This window comes from Barbatula barbatula (assembly GCF_947034865.1).
Source record: "Barbatula barbatula genome assembly, chromosome: 2".
Classification (NCBI taxonomy): domain Eukaryota; kingdom Metazoa; phylum Chordata; class Actinopteri; order Cypriniformes; family Nemacheilidae; genus Barbatula; species Barbatula barbatula.
Genome location: NC_136767.1, coordinates 22,970,461 through 22,989,003, shown reverse-complemented (window position 1 = coordinate 22,989,003; position 18,543 = coordinate 22,970,461). Strand labels below are relative to the sequence as shown.

The following is an 18,543-nucleotide window of genomic DNA, read 5'->3' as shown; positions in this document are numbered from 1 at the left end:
CTCTTTCTTCCTCTCTGTTGTATTGGATTATAAAGAGGACGGTGTAAAGGATGTTTCTAGGTCACGGCACTCCTTGTCGATGCAATGTTTCCTATGGGTTGTGCCAATACTGCATTATAGTTTAAGCCAGGGTGTCATCATGATACCTGCCGCACGCTTTTGATTTGCTTCATCATCAGATGGAGCATTCAACATTTTTAATCCAGAAGTTTGTAAAGTGAGTAAGCAGCATAGTCTGAGTGCTTGTCTAAAGCGTAAGGGTTAATGAGGGGACTAAGATTTATGATTTTAATAATTAGACAGCAAAGTGCTTTGATACACCCAAAAACTTCATCGTGGCTGAGTTTAGCGTGAGAAATTAGTGCTGTGACACATCAAAGTGGATGATAAGCAGGTTTTATGTTGCAGTGACCATCAACACTTTCTTTGCTTTTGGTTACTGTAAGAGTGCAAAAGAACAATTTCTGTTTGTCAAACTTAGATTTATCAAATGCACAGCCTGTGATTTTACATAACTTAAGCTTTTAAGTGAATGCAATTGCTTCTATTCATTGTTAACAAATGGACATGACTACCAGCTATAACAAACTTTAATTTCTTTCACAGGTTATGTAGTCTGAACAACTAACATCATGGAGCAAGAACGGAGTTTTAGATGTGCGCATTAGCAAATTTCACCGTGAACCCAAAAGTGACAATTGACAGTATCTTGATGATAAGCTAGTGTTTGGCATTTTGGTACTGGCAAGCCGCAAGGACGAGCAGCAGGAATCGGCTACCAGTCATCAGTAGAGGGACACCGGCTGCTAGCCATTGGAGATTTGTTAGTTGCGGCTAACCACTCGCATTCGATGGTTAGCGTGCGGCCTCTATTAGGATTTCTGTGGGTGTTTTGAGCGTAGAAGACACGAATGGGACACAACAGCCTTCACAGACGGCCTGAATGGGAGAAGGAGTGAGCATGGACAACCTTTCAGAGTTCGGAGATCTTTGTCCGTCCAGCCGGAGGGAATGGGAGTGAGTATACGCTGCTGTCATACATTAGTTCACCCATTAACTGAAACTTGTTAATGTTGACCCACATGTTATTGGAGTTAGTTTAGGAAGCCATGTAGAATAGTACCAAGTTTTAAACATGACTTATGGAAGAGATTACAAAATGCAAGCTCATGAATGCAATATGACAAGTTTCATTTTTATGTAACTGTTATTCTAAGTGATGCTATCAGCTTTTAAGACAACATTTTGCTATGATTGCAGCACAAGCAGTTGTGTGGATGATTTAATGGATGAAGATGAGAAGGACAGAGCAAAGAGGTACTTTGTGTGCGCTCTTCTGTGTGTGTCCACTACATTGTTACATTACACATTATTGTGGGATATTTGTTGATAGCAAAACACTGCAGTAAACCAAAAACTTGTGAACTTTAATTATGTTGAGAGACTTTCGCTTTCACACCTACCACATCTGCCTGTCACGCTTCCTTTCACTCGAAATAAAGGAATTCTTCATGATAGGAAATGGCAAGGGGTTAATGGATTTTTTAAAAAGCTAATTTGTCACACATGTTCTTCAATGGAGTGAGGAAAAATAATCATCAGCAAAATAATAAGATGGAAACATAGTTACTTTGCACTGCATTCAAAGGTGTTTATATAACTATTGTATCTTTACCAAATATTTTTTCTTGACTGTATGTTTCCCCAGGATTGGCATCATCTGAGAACAGAGAGAGTTTACTCCTTTGTTTTTATTTATTTTATATGTAGAAAAACAATTATGCAATGCATTAAATCAAATTAATAAACAAATTCTGTGTGTTACAGTTAAAAAATAATCACAATATTGTTATGACCCAGACATTCATTTGTTGATATAGAGCCCCAGCTAATTCCCACCAATCATGTACAATACAGGTTTGCTAAAATGTCTACTGTATGTAATCAGGTCAAGATGTGCTCCATTTCACCGTAATTCTCTGTAGTTATCTAAGGTTGTCTGAGGAAATCGCACACACATTATCTTCACCACAGTCACACATTTGCTCTTTGTGTATAGGTGTAGTTTCAGGGTACATATGTTAGTAAAAATAACCTATTCATGTGTTTTATAGCATTTTTGTATACTTTTATGGTTATATTGTGTTTTACATTTGAAGTAGATACCCAGAAACTCTGTCATAAACAATTTGAGCGTCATCTCTCTCTCATTCTCTCCACAGGGCGTCCCGTAATAAATCAGAGAAGAAGAGGCGAGACCAGTTCAATGTTCTTATTAAAGAACTCTGTACCATGCTGCAGGGTCAAGGTCACCCTCGCAAGATGGACAAATCCACCATCCTGCAGAAAACCATTGACTTCCTGCAGAAACAGAAAGGTCAGGGAAATTATCATGTTTTTTTTGTAGTACAAATGATATTGGGTGTTAAACATTCGATAAAGGTCATAAAAAACAAAAATAACCCCCCCCCCTCTTGAACCACAGAGAAAATTTTAATTTGATCGAAATTGATGTTTCTATCGTCTTTTACATTGTTATATACATTGTATTAAATGCTTTGGTTCACCTAAGCGTGCGTCCCTTTCAGTCATGAGGTGTACTATCATATTAAACTGGTGATGTCTCACTGCCTTCATTTGTAGTAATAATATTCATTATATATGAGCAAACTGCTTCATGCTTCTAAGCGTGCCTCAACACCTTTGTGTACCAGGAGCTGCTCTGCAATGGGCCTAGTTCCATATCCTGTCTGAATCCAGGCCACAGCTGTCAGGCCGTCAGCAGGACGTTTAGTGACTCCTATAAACAGTTCTGTCATGTCCAGCTTCCCCCCAGAATTCCTTGCCGCTTGATTTCCATTTCTTTCCATTTTATCCGTTCCATCCAAACTCGGCCCACAGAATCCATTTTCCAGAATTCCACAATTGCGCTTTATGTTCTCACGGCATTCCAAAACCTTTCCCCGCTTTTATGTTTTTCAGAGATCACCGCTCAAACGGAATCCTGTGAGGTCCGGCAGGACTGGAAACCCTCTTTCCTGAGCAATGAGGAATTTACCCAGTTAATGCTGGAGGTAACCGTCATGTCTACCTAATCCACTTTAAGTATTTTCCTAGTCCTGTGGGAATACTTTGCCCTTTAGCTGTAGTTAAGTTCTGGACTGTCAACACATCGTGTATTTTACTAGGCTGTGAGATGCCTTACAGAGTTGCTTCTGGCTAAAATGTGTAGCCTACTTTGAAGAAAAGTTAAATGTGTGTTACAAATAAGAGAACTCTTACAAATATTTCTTTAATCTGACTGCAGAAATAGTCCAGGAGTCTTATACCTGTACACTTCTTTCCTATATCTTAAAACAAAAGTTGAGCTGTTTATAGCGAATGTTTGAATAAGTTGCACATTAAGGAAAAATTCACACATGAACATTTCCTTTCAAAAACAAACTCTGGCTCCTCTGTCCCAAGAGATACTCAAACATCCATTTGGAAGCAGCTGCATAACAGAGTTTGTGAATTTATTTACTTGCTTTGTTGTGAATAAAGTTGTTGCTCTGTCTGCAATTCCTCTGATTGTTCTTTGGATTTTCTTAAAGGAATAGTTCACTCAAATTAAAATCAGCATTGTCATAGTTGTGCATATCGGTGTCACGGTTTATCAGAGACAGAACCCAAGCGCTCTGTAATAACAGAAAGGTTTTATGACAAAAAAAACGTATCTAAACAACATACAAACAAACACTTTCCGCTGGGGGAAAAGAGAGTAAAACAAGGGAGTCCAAAACGATAAATAATAATCCAAATGACATGCAAGACAAGGCAGGAACGAGATGAGGAACTCACAGGGTTGGACGAATGATTTTGGGGTAGGGACAACACCGTTTACATAGTACGTAGTACAAACAATGAACCGAAACGGGACAGAGGGAACTAGGGCTAGATATTGGGAACACTAACAATTTCTAAGGGAAGGTGATGGGAATGAACACTAATGGGAAGAATACCGGGAACAAGGGGGCGGGGCAAAGACGAGAGACAGGAGGACACTTGACGCAATGTCAGCTGTCTCCACAGAATACGTAACATACACACAAGACATGGTACTGTCACGATCCCTGTCCACAAGGCTCGAAAACTCTGGACATTGAGGTTTGGAATAAAAGTTTATTCATGTAGCGTTTTTAACAATGTTGCGTGGTTTCAAAGCAGCTTTACATGACAAAAAAGAAATGATAAAAAAGGACATGAATAGAATACAGACAGAAGAATTAAAGGTGTCATTGCAAAAAACTTAAACTTTTCTTAGACCACAGGACGTGTAGCCATGGGATATGATATATGCCAATTTTGGGGGACTATTTCTTTGTGACAGTATTGGCTGAATAATAAAATAGTTTTTTTATTTGTTATTGCAGGCATTGGATGGATTCCTGATAGCTCTTACTACAGATGGGAACATTATATATGTTTCTGACAGTGTCTCCTCTCTCATTGGTCATCTGCCGGTAAGTCATGACCGGATTTGGTTTGGCTTTGGGAAGAGTATTAATATAGTGCAAAAAACTAAGAAGTCTCAAACTGGGGGCTGTAGCCCAAGAGCGATGCAGGGGGCCACAGTTTTTGGGGCATTTTGTGAAATGTAAAAATGTTCCTAGGTTTTGTGCAATAAACACCAGAAACATTGAAAATAACTAATCAAAAGAATTAATGTTCCAGCATTGTATAGTTAAATATCTTTTAGTCTAATTCAAATTCTAAGTTTAATATTATAAGTCTTTTGGGGGGGGCACAAAGCGATGAATGCTGCATTTCAATAATTAGTTTGCCAAAATCATGATATTAGTAATGTAATTGTCATGCTTTTCTAAACTTAGATAAGACAGCCCACACACAACAGATTTTCTGTAGGCTGTGGACAACAGCCCTCAGAAATCGCTTCATATTTTGAGGACTTTTAATTGAAACTTTAAATGCTGTATTTGTATAATGTCTAAAAATCATGAAATGTCAAATGCTTGTCTTATGGTGATGTTCTAAAATTTTTTTTAATCTGAATCAAATTACATTGCTTCACTTATTATAGAAAAAGTCAAATAAAAAGCAGCCGGGTGTGTCAATTCATAAACCAGAATCAATATACTGCGATAGAGAAATTAAGAGACCGTTTCAAAGACCATTTTCAGTTTTTCTGAAATTTCCAGTTACAGTATATGTATATGTTCAGGTAACACGATAGATTTTGTTTCATTCTGTGAACTACTAACAATATTTATACCAAAATGAAATAAAAATATTGTTTCTATTTGCATTTATTTGCATATAAAAGCAAATGAAAACAGGTCAAGATAGCAGAAAAGATGCTCTGTATTTTTTTCAGACCTCAAATATTGCAAAGAATGCATGTTCATATTCACTTTTAAGCAATACAACAGTAATATTTGTACATGTTTTAAAAGTTCCAAAATGATTTTTTATGTAATAACCTCAGTTCGATCACAAGTCTTTCACGTTGCTGTCGTCACTCCTGAGGTTTGATTTTGTTGAAATTTAACAGACACTGGACTGGAACGGCCATCTTGAAATGCTGCTTAAGTGAATATTGGGAATGGTCTCTTAATTCTTTCCGGCCTGTATCTCTCTTCCTAATGCTAAAAAACAAAAAATTGAATCCATCCACATTACAATAAAACTGTTTATGTATTCTGCTTCTACTTTCGTAATATTCCTATAATGGTCAGTTGCATCACCGTCCTACCGTCATGCCCTTTGACCTTATTAAAGAAGAGCTTAGCAGACCCCTGTCGAGCAAGGGAACAGCCTGCAGTCAGGAAGCTCTTAAGGTCATGTCTGGCCATTGTTATGGATTCATCTACTCTGACTGCCCTAATAGTCTCATGATTTCGAAGCGATAATGCTTTACAGTGGTTGTGATTTACTCAGATATTGTAGGACTACAATCGTCAAGCTTTTGAGGTTTTATGGGTAACACATAAAAATGAGGTTGTACATAAACGTGGGAAATGTGGTGCACTGTGTAGTGCTGATGGAGCGGGGAGTGACGTTGCCATGGATACTGTTGTGTCTCAGTCAGATATGGTGGACCAGAACATTTTGAACTTTCTGCCGGAGCGAGAGCACGGAGAGGTGTATAAACTTCTGTCGTCACACATGCTTCTGACAGAGCCTTCTGCCATCGACCTTATCAACAGCAGTGAGTATACAAACACACAAAATGCTCATTTTAACATATTCAGTCGAAGTTTTTTTACGGTATATTCACAAAAACTCAGATGACCCCATCAAAATGACAAAGTAGAATCTTTATGATTGGCCGCCTGTAATATACTGCGAGTGAGTGCTCTGTTATTAAATGACTGCAATGTGCTCTTATGATTACACTCACGTCTAATTATAGAGTCTCTCTATGTGCACTGTAATACAGATTATCTGTTACAACACTCTCATAATCCCACACAAAGCTCTTACCCTGACCCTAATCCCTAAGAGAGAGAGAGAGAGAGAGAGAGAGAGACCGGTAGAAAGAAACCGACTGACTAAGAGTCGAGTGAATGAAAATGACGAATTGATCTTGGCCGATCGCCCTGTTCATACTGGTCACACTTAGTTCAGTGCCCACACAAACAAACACACACACTGTGCTCAGGGTCTGTCAGGTCATTGTACTCTATTTTAGGCTAATCATCAAAGGCACACTGTGGCCACAGCCATAATAGACCATTAAACTCAACCTTGAGTGTATGTGTGTCTTGACAACTGAATTGCTCTGTTCTTATAGCTGCTAACAATGTCTTTCCTTCCTGTTTTTATTTTCCTCTTTCTCTCTCTCTCTCTCTCTCTCTCTCTCTCTCTCTCTCTCTCTCTCTCTCTCTCTCTCTCTCTCTCTCTCTCTCTAATCATCAGGTGAGACTCACATCGAGTTCTGCTGTCATTTAGCGAGAGGGAATGTTGACCCAAAAGAACCACCCACTTACGAATATGTCAAATTCGTTGGAGATTTTAAGTTTCATAACGATGGTGGGTTTTTACATCAGGCCGACTCACACACACAACACCAGTCGAGCTGATTCATGCACAATCTGTTGAATCATACGGCTCTCATCTCATGCTGTGCGCAAGACAGCGTTTTCAGTGAGCGTGTATTTGTGTGTTTGTCTTGCTGTCCATTCGGAGTGGGAACATTTGCATTCGATAAGATTATTGCGCCATCTCCTCATTTGCTTGTAGAATGTCATTGCGATGTCACATTAAGATTTGAAAATCTAAATCATGTTTTGATTTTGAAGAATCTGGCAAACATGCTGTGAACAAAACCATGTTTGCACCGTCAGTGGACATCCAGTAATTGTAAATCTTTCTGAATTTGATGTTTTTTTTTCTGGAATTTATATTAACGTGTTGCAATTAACTTATAGAGGTCTTTAATGGCTGATACTGAGATCACGGTGGCCTACCTAGTTTACCTCTATGGCTTGACCAATTGGCTTGTAGGACCAGAACTATACATAGTACACTTTTATTCAGTACAAATAAACTTTCTTTGTAAAAGGCATACAATCGATCACACTGATTTTAAAGTTAAGGATTCATTAGTTTATATATACATTGAACCAAACACTATTATAACATTTAAGTTGATAATTTAATATGCTTTATTTTTGATAAAACATCCTATACACATTTTCAGTAGTGATGGTAATGTTTTGGTAGTGATCACAATATTAAATGTGCACAGCTGAATCAGACTTTCAACCTTTTCTGTTAATATAAAGAACTAACTATGTTGCACATAGGCAACCAGCACATTGGCAGACACACATCTGACAGTAAATTTCTAATAGAAAACCTACAGCTAACATACTGTATCACATATGTTTATTTCTCCAAATAAAGGATTAAGTGTTCCTTTCTCTCACTACCGAAACTATTTTTGGTTTACTAGCTCAAAGATGCTAATCTGCACATGGTTAGCAAGCACAGTTCTGAACAGACGTACACACATAAAAACTAAATTTTATGGAATAATGGCCAAAACAGTTTACTCATTAGCAGAAAAAATTTGTTTGGTTGTCGTTCCTTAAAATTAGCTGTAGCTATTAGAAAGAGGGACACAGTAATAATTATTGATCTAAAATGTAGGGGTGTGGCTAAAATCAGTCTCAGCCAATGGACTAAAACATACACTGTTTCGGTAGTGACATAAAACTCCGGGACACATTTTTACATTTAAAAATAAAATATAAAATAAAAAAAATTTAATTTCTCTTTTTTTTTAAAACATCTCAAATATATTTTTTAAAACATTTGGGAGAAATGCAAAACATTTTTTATATTTTTTTCCTAAGTTGAAATTTCAGGGTTTGGGTTCGGGACACCCATCTCCAAATTGAAAGTACCCAATAAATTATAATTAGATATATTAATCTTACTGATATTATAAATATTATTCTGGGTTTCAATAGATGATAGCAGGATCTAAGTAAACTTGATGCTTTTTAAATGTGTTTTTTTTTTATTATGTGGGACAGCCGTTTGCACGAATTCTGTAGAATGACCCATATTACATTGCATTTCTGTCAATAGATACTCAAAAAAGAATACACATGGCACCTTTAATTATAGAAAAACAGTCAAATTGTGTGTTTCTTTTTTTACAGTGCCTCTGTCCTCTATAAACGGGTATGAGCTGGCATTCCCGCGAACACTTCAGTCTTCACTGGAAGAGCAGATCTGTCTCGTAGCCACGGTGAGACTTGTGACCCCGCAGTTTCTGAAGGTAAGCGAGCACCTCCTCCGAATACACACATTGATTCACTTATATACCCACGTGTGTACGCACAGAATCAATATTACATACAAACTACATGTATTCACCATTATGTGAAAGGAAGTCATATTATGTGTCTGTTTTAAAGGATCTATGTAACGTGGAGGATGTATGTGATGAATTCACATCAAGACACAGTCTGGAATGGAAATTTCTCTTCTTGGATCACAGGTGTGTCAAACGCTGCTGTGACTGAATTATGCAAACGTATCTTCTCTTGGTTTGGCTGTTGAGAGTTCATGATTCTTTCTGATGATGTCATTGGTTTGATTCATTCATCAGTTGCTGACCCATTTACTTCTGCTAATTCAACCTTTCCGCCGTACCAGGGCCAGCTGCGGGGGCAGAAATGTCGTCATTTCTCACGCAGATATTTTAATGGGATCTCTTTTTTCCTGTGGTGGCCATTCATAAATTACCGGGTACATATTACCTAATCAGAATGCGTCTCTGACCCCTTGAGAGTTACATAACTGTGTGTGTGTAGGTTAGGAACTGGATGTCCTGTTCCCTACAGATCTCAAAATGGACGCTCAAGCTGCTTTGTAAAAGGTGAAATGTGTCATTCCTGGAATGCTACTGTCACCAAGTCGACTTGCAAACATGACTGTTTTCAAGAAAATGTACAGCTAAACAGATAGTCCTGCCGCAAAGAAAGCGTTTTGACAGACGTACACTTTGGGACATTGGCTTGTAGTTGACTTGCATATTTAGCTTGAAATACCAAAAAGTATTCTGTACTTAGATGAGTAGACTGATCATAGCCGTTTTATATACTTTATTAATCTTTGGTTGCCATGCGATACGTGGCGTTGCATGCTCCTCATAAGATGTTTGTTTTATTCCTCCGGGTCACATGACTAAGCGAGGAAGTGCACATTGTTTGGTGGATTAAAGGACAAGCAGCAGTGTTTAGGGTCGGCGCATAAAAAATTACGGGTGTACTGGCTTTTAATGAGAGTAGACATTCTGTTTCAAGCGTGTGTGTGTTTTTCTCTACAGGGCCTCTCCTATCATTGGCTACCTGCCCTTTGAGGTTTTGGGGACATCGGGTTACGATTACTACCATGTGGACGACCTGGAGCTCATTGCTCAGTGTCATAAACAATGTAAGTGTTATCTCTATGTCTCTCGCTCACTCTCGCTTTCTGTCTTTCCAAACTAGGTCAGTTTACTGTCTTGGTAGAGTGATGTTTGTATTAATCACAGAGTATGATAAAAAAGACAGAAACAAACTCTCAGAATTTTCCGGAGACTGTTGATCTTGCATCTGTGTGTATGTATCGCAGTGATGCAGTGCGGGAAGGGAAAATCATGTTACTATCGGTTCCTGACTAAAGGACAGCAGTGGATCTGGTTGCAGACACACTATTACATCACATACCACCAGTGGAACTCCAAACCAGAGTTTATCGTCTGCACACACAGCGTGGTCAGGTAAACACACACACAGCTACATACATATGGAAAGTATGCTCATACCACAGCTCACCGCAATCAAAATAACAGCTAAACACACATTCTTTCAAAAAGATGCCATTTTCATGTCTCTCTTTAGTTTTGTAAATGCTTCAAAAATGTTTTTAACACTGAATTGCATATTTGTATTAAAAGGATAGAACATTGAAATATAATCAAAGTTGTTCATTTTTAATAAATGGTTCATGAAATTGCAAAAATGTAAGTGTTTTTAATACTCTTTGTCCACCTAGTGGTCAGTTTGCGTTACTACGGATTTCAAAGTTTGGCTTTAAGAAAAGTTAAATTGAAAAATGAAATTCTTTAATCAAACACATCCTCATGTCATTTCAAACATGCATGACTTTCTTTCTTCTGCATAACACAAAATAATATATTTTTAATAATGTCAGTAACCAAACAACACAGGCCCCCATTTACATTTTTTAACACATAATCAGAACTTTTCTCAAAATAAGAAACAACATGGGGGTCAATAAATGATGACATGACGTTATTTTTAAGTGAACAATCCCTTTAAAGTTAAAATGTTATAATATGAAACCATTTATCCCATCCCTTTCCTAATATCATTGTGCATGATTATTTAGTGCACATTATTCCAAAGTATAAAATAGAATTCAATCTTTAATCCTAATGTCATTTGTTCTGAATTTTAAATGGCTTTCTTTCTGGCTAACGTTACCAATCACTTCTTTTTATTAAATTTTTCCTTCATCCATTTTTGCCCTGCAACACCCACTTTATGATCCAATCATTTCCCGGTGGAAGAAATCCCGCCCTCCATTTTTGTCTAGTCAAATATCCTGTTTCACTCAGAAGTATGACACATTATGGAAGTAAACACAGATGCAAAACGCATCTGGAGTCCTTTCTTGATGGACAAACAAGTTACAAGTAAACACAAAATTGCTAAATTTGTACTTCCCCTCTCTGTAAAGTTATGCTGAAGTCCGAGCGGAGAGAAGGAGAGAATTTGGACTGAAGGAAACCTCATCTGATATGGCAACGTCCTCAATCAAGGTGCTAAGATACACAAACTTGCACATGTTTATGAGCTTATCTTAACTGGGACTTGTTACCATTCAAAGATGTGTTTGTGTGTTTTTAGGGGCAGGAGGTGTTTTTAGACATGTGTCCTCCCTTGGATGCTCCGCGGGACAGAATCAGCAGCACGCGATCAGTGTCGCCGCAAAGCTCTAGAAAATCATCGCACACGGCACTGTCCGACTCGGCATGTGAGCACTTTAGCATGTCTCACGGTGTGTAAATATATTTACATGAGAAAACCATATGAAAGAAAACCTGTGTGTGTGTTTAGCAAACTCCTCAGTGAGGCACACAGAGCCATGCATGTCATCACGGCAATCTGCCTCCATTGCTCCAGAGAAGGCATCCAGCAGAATGCCACACAGCGGATCAAAGGTACAAACACACATACACAAACTCTCGCAATGTGTGAAAGCAAGTTTGTGTGTGTATCTGAAATCCTCCTTTGTTTGTTTGTTTGTAGAACCTGATTAAAAGGCAGAGCTCCTCTGAGCATACGTCTCTCTCCCCCTCCTGCAGTCAACATTCCACCATGGTCAGTCTCCCCCAACCCCTCTATTTCTCACTCCATACCTCTGTTTCCTCTCCTCTGTTTCTCTTTTGGTGTGTAAGTATAGCTGCAGTTTAGCATCGGTTGTAATCTTAGAATAGAATTCTGTGGCTTTTCTTGGCTCTGTGTAAAGTGGAGTGTGTGAGAGTTCTCTGTGTGTGTGGGTTGCAGACACAAGCTTTGTACGGATTCCAGCAGCCTCAGTTAGGCGTAATGCATCAACTGAAGGAACAGCTGGAAGAGAGAACACGCATCCTACAGGCTGACATTAAAACCCAGCAGCAAGAGCTGCACGACATTAAAGAGAAACTACAAATCGCTAACTTACAGGTACACGCAATCACATATGCATGCATTATTAGAGCCCGATGTAAGAGGAATTAATATCTATTTTACGAAATGGCTTATTGGTATGAATTTGTACGATGTGAATTGTATGAAAATGTACAAATAGAAAGCAATACAGAAGTCTCTCCCCTAAATTTAACTGTCATTGGCGTGAAAGCAAATCGCACTAAACATTTTTGAGTGATTTTAGTGAGAAATGGATGCAATTGTTATTGGTTAGATATTGTGCAAAACCTAGTGAAAAACATTAAGGGTGATTAATAATAATGATTTATGCCAACAAAAAAATTATGAGATCAAAATTTCAGAATTACAGCAGCAATATTTTTCTTTTAAGTATTCAATATTTCAAATTAGCTTTTATTTATATTTTTAGTTTTCATGGTGAGTGTTTGTTATGTGCATTTTATTATTTATTTATTTGCTTGTTTATTGCTTTATGAGTTTAATAAGTTTTCTTTTAGGTAATTATTTCATGGGTAGTTTTTTTGTTTTAACAAATAGTATTCAAGCCAATATTTTATGTTATTTAAATTAACAGAAATGTTTTAGTTTTAGTAAACTATAATAAATTAGTGAAAATGTGAAATAAAAACATAACGCTTTATTATGTAAGGTTTTAATATAATGTAACTCTGAAGATGTAGTTGTTGATGTATTTACTGTGGCATTTCGGTCAAAAGAGCCTTTACAAAATTACACACAGCACCTTTGATGTTGAATGTAAATGATATCCCATCGGCCAATGTCAGCGCTTGACCTCACTAATGCTCTTGTGTAGGGAATAAATCCCCATCGCTGTGTTCAATCATCTATCGAAAAGTCTTCTCAGCAATGTGGAAACTGTTGGGGGAGACAAACTGCCTGTTAATCCCAATGCACAAGCACATACTGTATGAGTGTACTGTTTGTGGGCACACAAACTCATGGCCATATGTAGTGTACATTTTCTGAAAACACAGAGCATTTATTGAACTGATCTGATTATAAAAATTAAATAAGAGTCACAGTAACATGGCGTTTGGATTCATGTGTCGGCAGATGCTACTTCAGCAACCTATACAGGGAGAGTTTGCTGCTTCAGGTCCGCAACAGCAGGGTCCAGGCAGGCCGACCCAGCATGGCACACACCCCAAACCTCAACACTGTGTCTCACATTCACCTCACACACTGCTCAGAGAACAGCCGAGTAGCTCATCTTCTCAGGTACACTTACTCATATATAAAGAGACCTTATACACCACACATACATGTTCACATAAACAATCTTAGTTGTTTTTTGTGTGTTTAGGTGCAGCCAAGACTGGTGCAGAGTGGACAGATGCAGGCTGTCAGTGTTCCAATGCAGACACACACAAGTGTGACCACACCCTTCTACAGCAATCCAATGATGTTCTCTCCAAATCACGGACACAGAACACAACACGACACCCATTGCCAAAGACAAACACACACCGACTACAGCCAGGATGCACAGCTACGGTAACAACACAACACGCATTAAAACATAATACACAACACGTGTGCTTTTTGAGAGTGGAGAAGCATCTCCATCACCTAAGTGTTTTATTTGTATTAAAGGCATAGTTCACTAAAACTTAAAGTTTATTCACCCATGTCGTTCAAAACCTGTATTTGACTCTTCTTGTGGAACACAAAAGAAGATATTTAGAGAAATGTCTTAGTGGTTTTATGTCTATACAATGGAAGTCAAAGTGGTCCAATGTCAAAATATCTTCTTTTTTGTTCTGCAAAGGAAATAAGTCATTCAGGTGAGGGTGAGTAAATGATGAAGGAATTTTCATTTTTGAGTGTACTGTTCCTTTAAATCAGAAACAAGCCAAGATCTGGACCCATGTACTGTTCGGAACCTAATTTTCTGTTGAGCTGGCTTTGATTGTAATAGGCCATGTTCTCTCATAAACAGGATGCTGCTGAACCAGCCAATGCAGACGCTTGTACCAGACAGCAGTGGGGGAGCATCTTCCCAATGCAGTTCTGCTGTTCAACAAACCAAGTCAGTGTGTGCTAGTGGTTTTTGCTTCAAAATCTAATTTATTTTGTGAAAGTTTATGAATTGTTTATTTGTGTGTGTTCTTGTGTGCGCGTGTGCTTTACAGATATCCTCTGGACCAGCAGATGATGGCTTCACCCTTCCCAGTGCAACAGGTGAATTGCAATGCTGTGCTTGTCCCCTCCCCCGTCTTCACCTCACCAATCATGATCCCCCATAATAGTTTCATCACCCACCAGGCCACGCCCACTTACACGCCTCACCCGTCAGCTACGCCGCACAGCTTACCACTACAGCAGCCTCACCAGTTCTTTCAGGTAAACAATCCACAAAGTTATTCAATATGAGTCACAAGTCTTTTTAGTCAGCAGAACGACAGCTTCTTTAACTGAGTCACACTCTACAGTTCATATGAATGACTCATGAGTCTCAAATTCTATGTCATCCTTTATTTTATGAATCAGCTCATGAATTACCCAAAAGATTTTTTTTTCTGCAGATGCAGCCTCAGGGTCTGATCCACAGTGCGCCCACACAGGCCTTATTCCATACCCCCAATGTTCCACAGCAAAGCACCTTGGGATACCTACAGCCACCACAACAGCAACAACAGCAGCAGCACCATCATACCCAGTCCGGCAACCTGTCGGACTACAGAAACATGCTCCCGCGGTAGCCCCGTTCCCAGGGAGAAGCCAAGAGTTTGCCAAGAAAGCATGCTGAGCAATTAGCTCTGTGGCATGAGTGAACGGAATGATGGGAAGGAACTCTCGGCTCAGGTTCGCTCCAGAGCCAAATCGAGAAAGCCAAAGTCCCTCAAAGTCCCCATGATAGCACGCGATGGTGTCCCAAGGCTCTGCCCTGCCCAGACCGCCCACAGATGCTGGGATGCATAGGAGAAGCCAGAGGGGGAGTGACCCATCTGTTATTCATGGAGGCAGGGGTCGCATTGAAGCCCTGAGCAGTCGAACAGATGCTCTTATTGACGATATTAAGAACTGGATGCGAAGTGGATTGGAAAGATGCTAAGATGCTATGCGGTTATATTCGTTTCTATGGAGGTTTTTTGACACTGGTTACAGCTAGTTTGTGCTATTTGGAAGAGAGACAAAATGAAGGCATCTAGAAATGGCTTGACAGTTAAGCACACATTGGATGATAGAACAGCAGTGAGTGATGTCACATTTTGTCATCACATACAAAAATAAGTAACTACACAAGTTAAGTGAGAATCCGCCCCCCCAAATAAACAGAATAGTCAAAAACGGCATTATGCAAGGCTCATCTGCACAGATCTCACCCAACAAATCCTTTTCTGTTGAGTTTAGTGTGTCCAGTTGTTTTGGAGGGGAGGAGCTAGTCGCAGCAAAGATCCAAACATTCTAATTACAGTAAGGCAGCCTGTTACCACGTGCAGAACAGGGTCAAACCTCTCTTGTACTCTAGCTCTATGGCAAGACAGACATAATGTTAACATTAACATATAGAAACTTGAATAACGTCAAAATATTTAAGAACAATTTTTGGGTCAACTTTTCTACCTTTATTCCTAGATCTATTGTGCATTTTGTTCCTCTGCATGAGTTATGAAAGCTCATTAAGAACAGAAATACATTGCAAACTCATTTTTATAAAACTCTTGTTTTACAGGGAAAGCGTGTTGACTCTCTACACAAACGGTTCTCATTTGTCATGTGGACCATCTGGGTCACAAATGTCTGAAACATGTTCACACAGTAAAACTGTAGTGATGTTGTCAATATCAGCCCAGCAAATTATGTGTCGGGTATTTGTTTTGATAATTATTCTTTTTCAATTGAAACTGTATGTGAAAATCACATTTTCAGTATTATACAGAGAAAACGCTTAACTTGGTGTGAGATTAAATGATTTAAGACAATGTGATTAATGCGATGACTTTAAACAAGGCCGCAGAATTAAAGAAGAGTTCACCTTCATTATTTACATTCCCTCTTGTCATTTCAAACCTTTATGACTTTCTTTCTTCTGCAGAACACAAAAGAAGATATTTAGAAAAATATTGGTAACAGAAAACCGTCAGTGACTATTGACTTGCACTGGTTTTGCAAGTCGATGGGGACCAACGGTTTTTGGTTACCAACATTTTTCAGAATATCTTTTGTGTTTTGCAGAAGAAAGAAAATCACACCGGTTTGAAATGACAACATGGTAAGTAATTTTTATTTTGAAGGTGAATTATTTCTTTAATATCAAATATGGACAGCTTCCTGTGTAACTTTGGGCTCACAAATGCATCTCAAATATTAGCAAAAACATGCACTTATTTGACCTTCTTCATGAAACAGAATGTTTTGCTTTTGTCTCCTTTTCATTTCATTTTTATGTTTTGTTTTGTCACGCAATAGTCAAACATTTTACCTCTTACAAAAGAGTAGAAGAAAAACATCCAGACATCTCGGAATTATTTTCTTCTCTGTAGGGAATTAAAGCTGTGCTCTCCTCTGTCCTGTCAAACGTTGCACATGTAAAGACTGGTACTGATTATTTTTGTAAAACTGAGAAAAATCTGTTAAGTATAAACAATATGTGCTCTTCTGCATGCTGTGCAATGGAAAGAAACAAGAATGTTTGTAATTTATACTTATGTATAAAATATTTTTGTTTGTAAACAGGTTTTCTTGTATTAGCAAGAGACATTTCATACTAGTAAAAGCCTGTTCAAATGAAAAATATTTTTGTATGATACTTAACATTTCTTTAGTTATGTACAGCAAGGTTTGAAACTCCCGGACGCTCTCAGGTGCGACAAACATGGGTGTTTTGCTTGCTCATCTTTAGAATTTAACATGTGCTTTTCCCAAGCACCATAATTCAGTGGTTTTTACCAATTAAATTACCCAAAGGAAGCACTCAAGAGATTATTTTTTTAATTTATAACCCTTATATTAAATTAATAATTTGCCATTATTTTAACACTTTATCTACCTGACGTGCCCATCTGAACCATTTCTAAACATTTTCCAAAGGTTTTTGAGAGAAGTCTAAATTGTATAACTGGTTATCTCATCACTTTGCTTCCCAAGGTCGAACTAGAAAGATGTTTGATGTGTTTTTGTATCTTTATACATTGAATATGCTGTATGTTGCGGAAGTTCTGTGGACATTGCTTGCATGAATCTAAAATGCAACGGTTTTAGACGAATGCACAATTAGGTTGAGTAAGTAGCAGACAGTATAATGCGCCAGGGTGTCCCGTACCAGTGCCTCTTGTTTTCTGTCAAAAATTGCAAAGGCTCAACCGATCCGATGTGTTCAGTCACGTGCCAGCCGTTTTAGAGAAACATCTGTGTGCATCTTACCCTGAACAAAACCAGCTGCTTCCTTCTGGTTCCTTAGTTTAACAGCTATTGTGGTGTTTTCACAAATATTTTGCCAGCCAGACTCAAACATTTAGTCTCAAATGCTATAAGGTTTGATTGTTTTGCTGTGTTCATGTGTTTGCTGTGTTGTTTGCACATGTGGATGTTTGCGTCTTTGTGTCTTATTGGGCTGTGAATGGTGAAGGAAAACTGACCCATTTCTTTTTCTCTCATGTGAAACTTAGCTCTGCTTGTGGAGACTGCACTTTATTCTCATTCCACCCCCCCAAAACTCTTTTCATTTTGTAGATTTCACTCTGGCCTGGATTTCTCCCCAGAGTGTGTGTTCTAGTAAGGCTTTAGGCCTTGCGGGTTTGTGTGACCGTGTGTTGGGAGTATGAGAAGAGAAAAAAATTACACCTGGTGTAAACAGCCATTTCTGCCGATACTCTTTAGAAAACACAAGATGCTGTAATATATGATGTATAAGCAAGATATTAAGAAAATATAGTTGTTTATTTTATAAGATGTCTAATAGAAATACATTTATATAAATTGTCTGATCTGAAAGTTAAAAACAGAGATATTTTGTAACAGAATTATTATTGAAGTGTCTTACTTGGGAGGGGCTGGGGGGGGGGGGGGGTCAAAGCCTTTCTGTTTTTCAGTTCAGCGAGTTGGTGTTGCACAGTTGTAGTATGGCTTGTTTTACCCCCTTTTTCTTCTGTGTACATAAACCATCCCAACAAGCTTTAACATTGTTAATTATTGTTTTAATAAAATTATTAATAAAATGTTTACATTCTGAAAGAGCTTGGATGTCTGTTTTAGTGACGCTAAATTTACACAATCTTTAAAAATAAAGCGATAATCCTGGTTTGCATTAATTTCAAAATGTTTTTATTCTGCATGCACAAAA

The 18,543-nt window shown here is 38.3% G+C and overlaps 1 protein-coding gene across 1 annotated transcript; it reads left to right on the top strand.

Moving 5' to 3' along the window:
- Positions 1-606: 606 nt before the first annotated feature.
- npas2 (neuronal PAS domain protein 2) lies at positions 607-16,990 on the top strand. Its single transcript, XM_079486200.1, has 21 exons — positions 607-1,017; positions 1,261-1,317; positions 2,223-2,377; positions 2,983-3,074; positions 4,413-4,502; positions 6,085-6,208; positions 6,919-7,032; positions 8,673-8,791; positions 8,931-9,013; positions 9,845-9,951; positions 10,132-10,279; positions 11,263-11,344; positions 11,433-11,559; positions 11,643-11,746; positions 11,835-11,906; positions 12,093-12,251; positions 13,311-13,475; positions 13,561-13,751; positions 14,197-14,286; positions 14,390-14,600; positions 14,783-16,990. Exons 1-21 carry the CDS (start codon positions 944-946, stop codon positions 14,957-14,959), a joined length of 2,541 nt encoding a protein of 846 aa, XP_079342326.1. The 5' UTR covers positions 607-943; the 3' UTR covers positions 14,960-16,990.
- The last annotated feature ends 1,553 nt before the right edge of the window (positions 16,991-18,543 follow it).

Bases quoted from the DNA above. Each gene is read 5' to 3' on its own strand.
- npas2 (XM_079486200.1), top strand. From the start codon at position 944: ATGGGAGAAGGAGTGAGCATGGACAACCTTTCAGAGTTCGGAGATCTT. The intron at 9,952-10,131 runs GTAAGTGTTATC...TATGTATCGCAG, and splicing joins TGCTCAGTGTCATAAACAAT to TGATGCAGTGCGGGAAGGGA. The intron at 12,252-13,310 runs GTACACGCAATC...ATGTGTCGGCAG, and splicing joins TACAAATCGCTAACTTACAG to ATGCTACTTCAGCAACCTAT.